Genomic DNA, 10,000 nt, shown 5'->3' with positions numbered 1-10,000 from the left:
CTTTTTTTTTTTTTTTTTTTTTTTTTGGTGGGGCCAGTGAAAATTTTGGCAGGGCAAGTAAAAACCTTAACCACTGGCCCAATCGGCCCAGTAGAAAAAATCCTTAGCGTTGAACCCTGATATTTATATTTTTATAATTATTTAATAATTTATCCATTAAATAAAAAAACAATAACTATAAATTTATTTATTTAATAAAAAAAAATTCCACAAAAAGCATAGAGCCACACTTAAACCCAGTGTAGTCTAATGTGTTACTTTAGTGATGAGTAAATGCACTTATTAAAGCATCAAAAACTTGTTTTGTCTCTACTGTTATTTAACTCGTCCTGTAAGCAGTGGTGCTGATGCTGCGGTACCTGTATGTGTTCTCTGTACTGTAGCTGAGCCTCATATTCCCTCTGCTGGTTCTTCAGCCGGTCTTCTTTGGTCTTGATGAAGTTCTCGTAATCTCCGCGATAACTCTCCAGCCGCTGCGAGTGCAGGTGAATGACGTCTGTGACCACCGCGTTCAAGAAGTTACGATCGTGAGAAACCACCAGAATGGTGGACTGCCATGTCTGCGCTCACAGAAACACACAGAAACTCAATTGTACGTCGCTTTGGACAAAAGCGTCTGCTAAATGACTAAACCAGGGGTGTCCAAACTCAGTCCTGGAGGGCCGGTGTCCTGCATATTTTAGCTCCAACCCCAATTAAACACCTGAACCAGCTGATCAAGCTCTTACTAGATAGACTAGAAACTTTATGAAGGTGTGTTAAAGGAAGTTGGTGCTAGACTGTGCAGGACACCGGCCCTCCAGGACTGAGTTTGGACACCGCTGGACTAAACGTAAACACACACACATACACACACACTGTGGCTGCATTTACACTGCATTTCCATATATATAGAGAGAGAGACACACAGAGAGAAAGTGCTAAATAATCGTGTAGTTTATTACCAATATATTAGTCCTACATTATTATTATTTTCATCTATTAAAGTGGTCCACTGAACTGTCTGTTAAAAGCACTTACCTGTAAGTAGTTTTCCAGCCACAGAATGGCTCTCACGTCCAACATGTTAGTGGGCTCTGTAGAGCAGAGAATAATAATGATAAATATAGGCGTTATTATGTCATTATATTAACATTTAACAACGAATATAAACACAACAAGCATGATGAATATATGCTTTACTCACCATCAAGTAACAAAAGATCAGGCCTAAAACACAATCAGGAAAACAATTACTGTATCAGCATTAGACTAGTTGACTTTTTCATTATAAAATACATTAGTTAAAATATTAAACAGTTCAAAGTGTCCGTACGCTTTTTCATTAGGCAAAGATGCATTTAATTGATTTAATCAGAGTCAAATACATTTATAATGTTTTATAAGACTTTATATACTTTCTATATTGTCTATATTGTTTCCTGTTGTACATGTATTAAATATTGATAACAATACTAATAAAATAAAACATAACGCACAGAATCACGTGACACCTTTGTAAAATGCATTCAATATTAATAATACAACTAAATACAACTATATATCAGCATATCAGAAAAACCTGATTTCTGAAATTGAATGAAAGTAAATGAAAAGGGATCATATGCTAGAAAAAACAGCTTTACATCACAGGAATTAATTATACTTGCAATCATAGTTAAATAGAAAAATTTATATTACCATTATAATTTACAAATTTTAATTGACATAATATTTTACAATGTTACTGACAATTATTTTTGATTTTCAATTAAATCCAACTGTTGCTCAACTGTTTTTTTTATTAACACACACATATATGTATACATATATATATATATATATATATATATATATATATATATATATATATATATATATATATATATATATATATATACATATACATATATATATATATATATATATATATATACATATATATACATATATATATATATATATACATATATATATATATATATATATATATATATATATATATATATATATACATACATACATGTATATATAAAAATTATTATATATTATATAATATATTATATAATATATTATATTATATAATATATATATTCACGAATATTAATTATAGGTAATAAACTCACCGTGCAAACAGAGCTCTTGCTAAAGCTAACCTCATCCTCCAGCCTCCAGAAAACTCCCTACAGGAAACACAAACATCAGTATTAATATTCATTTACACAGGTTTACATTCACAGATGAGACGAGGAACAGAAAAGCAGCAGTTGTGTGTGTGTGTGTGTGTGTGTGTGTGTGTGTGTGTGTGTGTGTGTGTGTGTGTGTGTGTGTGTGTGTGTGTGTGTGTGTGTGTTTGTCTGCAGGACTCCACACTCACTTTGTTGCTTGCTGTTGCATTTTGGATGTAAAACCCAAACCAGCGAGAATGACTGACGCTCTGAAAGAGTGAAAAACACACTGAATGAACACTCACACACTGTCTGCAACACTTCACTTCAAAACTACAATAACAAACAAGCTATTTACATTGAGAACAACAAACTAAAATAATATTTAAAACGTATATAATAATAAAAAAGTGCTGTTTAACAAAGATGGACACATTTCTAAACATAATAGTTTTAATAACTAATTTCTTTTGTCTTTGCCATGCTAACAGTAGATAATAATTTTAATAACCCATTTCTAATAACTGATTGTCATGATGACAGCACATAATATTAGACTAGATGTTCTTCAAGACACTAGTGTTCAGCTTAAAGTGACATGTAAAGGCTTCACTAGGGTAATTAGGGTAAAGTTAGGGTAATTAGGCAAGTCATTGTATAACAGTGGTTTGTTCTGGAGACAATCCAACACTAATATTGCTGAAGAGGAGAATAATATTGACCTTAATATGGTTTTAAAACAATTAAGAACTGCTTTTATTCTAGCTGAAAAAAATAAATAAATAGTTTCTCCAGAAGAAATAATATTAGAGGAAATACTGTGCAACATTCCTGAATGTGTTCAACATCATTTGGGAAATATTAAAAAAATTCACAAAAGGGCAAATAATTTATACTTCAACTGTACATGTTTATTATTATAAACAATAGTTGATAGTGAATATTAAATGCTAGTCATATTCTGCTTACCTGGCTGGTGCTTTATCGGCTTCAATTTCCTCCAGTTTAGCATAAACTTCAGACAGACGGACACTTTCCAAGCCTTCAGCACTGAAAGGTAAAAGAAAAGACAGAAAACAGATGTATAAACACAGCTTCACATGTCCTTTTAAACCATTAACATCAAAAATATTAAACCCGAGTTGTATGTAAATTCAGCGCACATAACTTTCCAGATCAGCTTAAAATTAACTTTGTTAATGAACTATGAACATTTATAAATAAAATGTTGAAATATAATACACAGTATATGAATATTAACATTTATAAGAAAATAATAGAACTATTAAAACACATGAATTGAAGGCAACGGGTTTGCCTAATAAAAAAACTAAATGCAGTAATGAATAACAAAAAATAAATAAATTAGATAAATATTAAATAATTATTTATTACGTTCAATCTAGTGCTGTTATACAAATAAATTGTGATAATTGCGTGCATAATACATGTCTTTGTAGTGTGTATAGTCATTATGCATGTGTGTGCTTATGTAAACACATGCACATAAAAAGATACACATGAAAAAAATAATTATATTTTATTTTTATATAAAAATGTGTAAATATAAATAAATAAATAAATAAATATATATATATATATATATATATATATATATATATATATATATATATATATACACACACACACACACACACACACACACACACACATTTATTTATATATATATAAAAAAAAAAAAATATATATATATATATATATATATATATATATATATATATATATATATATATATATATATATATATATATATATATATATATATATATATATATATATATGCCAGTACAACTTTCTGATGGCATGATAACCTTGGATAAAAATACCACAATATCACGGTATTGCAATTGCTGCTCTAAAATAAATTATATTTAAATGTCTGGGTAAAATAACAATACATTTTTACCCCATTGAACACAATATATTTTATTTTTGGAAACATTTATAATATTTTGTCAGGCTCAATAGTTAAAATAAATCACTGACTTCTGCTCTCTTCATTAGTTTCAATAACACAGATTTCTTCACAACACATTAAAAAAAACACATTAAAAAAACCCTTAAACATACTTTAGGAACGGTATATCAGAACATATTAGCAGTTGTAAAAACCTTGACTTATCCGAGTTTAAGGAACCACAAACAAAAACCTCAAAAATAATCTAGTTGATCATTTGGTATCAGAAGTGGCTTATATGACAGGCGAAGGCCTCTAGACGACGCTTATTTATTATTATAGAGTATAAAGTCCTGCTGCAGTGGAGACAGAATGAATATTGTGTCTGACTCCATCATGAGCTTGGAGGACTGCATCCATACATCTCTGACATGACTCAAACCACTGATTAATAAAGTCATCTGGAATGAAGAAGAAAGCCTTCAGCAGGATCCCAGAGTTCATCAAGAGTCTTTGTGTTCATCTTCAACACCTCCATCTTATCCCAGACATGCTCAATAATGTTAATATCCGGTGACTGGGCTGGCCAATTCTATATATGTAACATCTATCTATCTATCTATCTATCTATCTATCTATCTATCTATCTATCTATCTATCTATCTATCTATCTATCTATCTATCTATCTATCTATCTATTTATCTATCTATCTATCTATCTATCTATCTATCTATAAAAGATTGCACTATCATGTTTTTCTCTTCTTCTTCATTCTTTTATATCACATTTTACCTGTTTTTATGTTTTGTTTTGTTTTTACGCATTTTTATTATTTGTTTTTATTTTTATTTTACTTGTTTCTTTTATTCTTGTTTATGTAAAGCACTTTGAATTGCCATTGTGTATGAAATATGCTATATAAATAAACTTGCCTTGCCTTGCCTAAAATGTTTCTTTATATTTTAATATTAAATATTTTATTTAATATAAATAACTGTAAATGTTGCATATTTTAATCTGTTCATATTTATATATGCATAATAAACATAAAAAAGTTTCTATAAAGCACACACACACATATATATACATATATAAACTTTTTTTTTAATTTGATTCAACTTAAAAAATGAAGTTTGCTGCTTTGAGAGCCCGTGTAGTTTTATTAGCGTTTCTGAGCGAGTGTTTTGTACGTGCCATTGGCGATGTGTGTTTCTGAGTCAGCATTGAGTGTTACATACGTGCCGTTGGCGATGTGTGTGTTGAGGCGCCGCTCCTCCTTCAGCAGCTCCTCTCGCAGGGTGTCGCTCTCCAGCACGCTCTGCAGCGCCAGCGTCTCGTCTCCGTCCACCTCCTGCTCCACGTGCAGGATGGAGATGTGCAGAGGGACGCGCAGACTGCGGCTCGCCAGCATCTTCAGCAGCGTCGTCTTACCCAGACCGTTACGGCCCACCAGACCGTACCGCCGGCCGCTCGCTAAACACAGCTCTGCACCCTGCAGCAGACACCTGCAAACACACACATCTGTATTACACTGTACACAGAAACCCATCAGCACACACACACATCTGTATGGACACTTTGGCTAGTGTAAACTCAGAGACATGAGTGGTTGGTGTGGGACAACTGTAGTATTTCTCACCTCTCTCCGAAAGACACGTCAAAATTCTCAATGCGGATGTCATAACTTCGGTTCTTCCCAGACGAGTCGACGCGGTTTTCTTTCTTGCTGCTGGCCTGACTGGCTGAGGCCTCCTCCAACACCCTGAAAAACACAACACACAGATTCAGCGGCTGCTTTTTGGGCCGGTTCATGGCCAATACTACGTACAGGTGTAAATGAGGCCTTAAACTTTTTGAGATTGTCCACTTTTGACCACAGCTATTGGGGTTGAAATTGTTTTGATTGCATACAAATAAATTTGTCCTTGACTACAAATGATTTTGCTATTTAAATAGAAGAAATCTGCTTCATTCTCTTCAAGCAGAACTCAAACAGCATCTTTCAATTGTTTTTATAAGATGCAGTTTATCCTATTCAAGTAATATCATATCCTGATAATGATATAGATTACAATATCAATATGACAGTGACCACATGGAAAGCACTATTTATTTTTACATTTGAAGGTAATTACTCAGAGAACCTACTTACTCACATTTCTCACTTTATTTTGAATTTCATTAATAAAAATGTAGAAATATAAAATAAACGTTTTTAAAATATAGAAGTGTTTTTCAAACTAAACACTTTGATTACAGGATTACAGGTCCAAAATAAATATATAAATAAATAAAAACAACCAAACAAACAATAAATAAAATAAAACAACAATAACAATATAAATAATGAAAACAACAACATAAATAAATAAATAAATAAAAACATGTAAATAAATAAATAAAAAACAAAAAAACATCCAAACAAACAAAACAAATAACAACGCAATAAATAAATAAAAAAAAATATATATATATATATATATATATATATATATATATATATATATATATATATATATATATATATATATATATAAAATAAATAAATAACGTCACAAAAATAAAAACCACTAAATAAATAAATAAATGAACAAAACAACATCATAAATAAAAATAAAAAAATCTAAATAAATGAATTAACAACTAAAATAACTACATAAATGAAAACATTCAAATAAATAAATAAATAAATAAAACAACGTCATAAATAAATAAAAACATTTAAATAAATAAAATAAATAAATAACAACATTATAAATCAATAACAAATCCAAATAAATAAATAAATAAACAAATAAAACAATCGCATAAATTAAAACATCAAATAAATAAATAAATACATACATAAAAAAAACAACGGATAACAAAAGAAATACATTAAATAAATGAATGAAAACATCCAAATGAATTTATAAAACAACAACAAAATAAACAAACCACAACATAAATAAAACAAGGACATAAATAAAAAATAAATAAATAAAACAAAATAAAACAACATCAAAATAAATACATTACCAACTAAATAAATAAAGGACATAAATAAATAAATAAATAAATAAATAAATAAATAAATAAATAAATCAAAATAATTACATAAATAAACAACAAAATAAATAAAGGACATAAATAAATAAATAAATAAATAAATAAATAAATAAATAAATAAATAAATAAATAAAACAAAATAAATACATAAATAAATAACAAAATAAAACAACTAAAATAAATAAATAAAACAACAACAACAACCACCAATAAATCAACAATGACATAAATAAATAAAACAACAAAATAAATAAATATAAAAATTGACAAATGTAAACATTTATTTTTGCTTTATTTTTGTTTGTTTTACCAGAACTGGTTTATTGACAAAATGTGCATTAAAAAAAAAAAAAGTTAGCTTCGAGTAATCTCCCAGGATTGAAGATTCTTTATATTATCATTCAATTATGAAACGGTCACGTCCATGCTTAAATGAGGAGAAAAACAGCTCCATGTTAGCGTGGCTATTATACTCACAGCTGAGATGAAGACTTCTGAGAGTCTTTCTCATTCCTGCGCTCGTGTTTGGCTTTCAGTTTGGCTTCAGCTTTCTCCAGTTTCTTGGCATCCACCGTCTGAGATGAACAAGAGATTAATGCAGTTTAATACAGCAAACCAAACATCACAGTACAGGACTCACAGTTCACCTACTCATTTAAAAACACTTGTGTATGTGTGTAAGCACATGTATGCTACATGTATAAACATGTAGATGTATGCATATCAGTGTAATTGTACATCCCTGTATGCAGTGATGTGTGTGTGTGTATATATATATATATTTGTATGTATATTTATAAATCCATTTATATGCTCCGCCCCTTTTTCTCTGTGCCTTCTCTCTATAAACTCCATTTGCTGTTTTTATATTTGGTCAACATGTTTAAACGGGAGCTATTATGCAGAAATCCCTTTTATAAGGGGTTTGACATTCTACCTTTCTATGATGTCATCAGAGGGGAAAAGCCCCGCCCACTAGTGACCGTTTCTCCCTCATTAGCATAGTGCATTAGTCTTGTTTTCAATCTGCCGCTATGCTGACACACGAGCATTCGTAGCTCCGCCCTCTTTTAAAAAGAGCAGTCTCATGTGCATTTAAAGCGACAGTCACCAAAACGCCACCATTTGAAATAAAGCCTAACACGAGCTGTTTCAGAGAGCTGGAAAATACTATCTGAGTATTATTTTGAGCTGACACACTCGAGAGACATCAGAGACTCATTTTATATCTTGTAGAAAGAGACATAATAGGTCACATTTACCATGTACGCTTAGAAGTTTATAAATATTGACATGCACCTGACAAAATCACATACACACCACCATCAATAACCACACAGACATGCATTTATTATTATAATTTTTGTTTTATTGTTTCTTGTTGTTTTGTTTCACGTGAAACGTATTGAATATGACTATTATGTGATGCTGATAAAAAATAAATAGCAATAATCTATTTTAAAGGGGAGCTATTATGCAGAAATCAATGTATAAGGGGTTTAAACCAAGTTGTGTGTCAGCAGTGTGAGAATATATTCAGCCTCTAATGGTAAACATGAATTAATTGTATTTGTTATAATCAGACTTGATCAAAACACTTTGATGGACATTCTCCCTTTCTATGATGTCATCAGATGAGGAAAGCCCCGCCCACTACAGACCATTTCTCCCTCATTAGTATAGTACATTAGTGTTGTTTTCAATCTGCCGCTATGCTGACACACGGGCATTCGTAGCTCCGCCCTCTTTTAAAAAAAGACATCAGAGACTCATTTTATATGTTGTAGAAAGGGACGTAATGGGTCACATTTACCATGTACGCTTAGAAATCTACAAATATTTACATGCACCTGACCAAATCACATACACACCACCATCAATAACCACAAAGACATGCATTTATTATTATAACTTTTGTTTTATTGTTTCTTGTTGTCCCGTTTCTCGTGAAACGTATTGAATATGACTGCATTATGTGATGCTGATAAAAAATAAATAGCAATAATGAGAAGATCTTACTGTGCCAGGATTCCTCTTCACCATCCAGATCCCATGAACATCATTAACAGATGAGGCTGAAAGAGGAGAAATATATGAGATGCTGAGGAATGAGTAAATACTTTTATCCGAGACATTCTTTTCTTAATCTGTAAACAATTGATTGTTTACTTTATTAACCCCTTAACTATGCTTAATTAGCATGGAAGCGCTGACGCTTTATCCTGTTTTACTGTTTTGCTGTAATTCACTCACATTTCTTGTATTGTTTGAGTTGCAGTGTTGTATAATTTGGCTTTACTGGTGTAAAGCACTTTGGTCAGCCTTGTTTGTGCTAAGGTGCTGTATAAATGAAGGTGGATTGATGGATTAACTGATAATCCAACTTTGAATGTGACAAATCACATTTAATTCAAATTATTGCTATTCTTCAAAGCTTTGATGCATAATTTTAGCTTGGTCTCATTTTAGAGGAGACACTTTTCAGATTGTAGCTGAAGTAAAAAAAAATTAAAATAAATAAATAAATAAAACAAAATTGTGTTATTAATTTGAAAAATAATAAAATAAAGGTAAATTTTAAAATATTATATAAAATATGCAATTTATAAAACCTATTTTAAAAAAACATGCATTTGTTCATCCTACAACCTCTACTTAAAATATAACAATGAGTTAATAACAAATATCATTACTTTGCCATAAAGTGCATTCATCAGAAGTGGGTTATTGTGCATATAACTATAAAACTTGATATAAATGAAAGTTGAAGGAAATTCACCCAAAATGAACATTTACTCATCATTATCCCACCATCAAGCCTTTATGAGCCTTTTTTCAGTTGAACACAAAAGAAGATATTTCAAAGAATGTTGGAAACCTGCAACT

The 10,000-nt window shown here is 30.4% G+C and overlaps 1 protein-coding gene across 1 annotated transcript in view; it reads right to left on the bottom strand.

Annotated features, from left to right (window-relative positions):
- abcf3 (ATP-binding cassette, sub-family F (GCN20), member 3) overlaps positions 1-10,000 on the bottom strand; it is a 24,386-nt gene that overhangs the window by 10,892 nt on the left and 3,494 nt on the right. The window contains exons 4-13 of the mRNA XM_073922201.1: positions 9,134-9,189; positions 7,592-7,689; positions 5,706-5,828; positions 5,305-5,571; positions 3,117-3,197; positions 2,357-2,416; positions 2,106-2,162; positions 1,187-1,209; positions 1,021-1,076; positions 360-560 (exon numbers count right to left, since the gene is read on the bottom strand). Coding sequence (XP_073778302.1) covers positions 360-560; positions 1,021-1,076; positions 1,187-1,209; positions 2,106-2,162; positions 2,357-2,416; positions 3,117-3,197; positions 5,305-5,571; positions 5,706-5,828; positions 7,592-7,689; positions 9,134-9,189 — 1,022 coding nt within the window. The remainder of the gene's footprint in view (positions 1-359; positions 561-1,020; positions 1,077-1,186; positions 1,210-2,105; positions 2,163-2,356; positions 2,417-3,116; positions 3,198-5,304; positions 5,572-5,705; positions 5,829-7,591; positions 7,690-9,133; positions 9,190-10,000) is intronic.

The sequence above is a fragment of the Danio rerio genome, chromosome 2 (genome assembly GCF_049306965.1).
Source record: "Danio rerio strain Tuebingen ecotype United States chromosome 2, GRCz12tu, whole genome shotgun sequence".
Classification (NCBI taxonomy): domain Eukaryota; kingdom Metazoa; phylum Chordata; class Actinopteri; order Cypriniformes; family Danionidae; genus Danio; species Danio rerio.
Note: the sequence above shows the minus strand (reverse complement) of the source record. Positions and strands in the feature narration are given on the sequence as shown.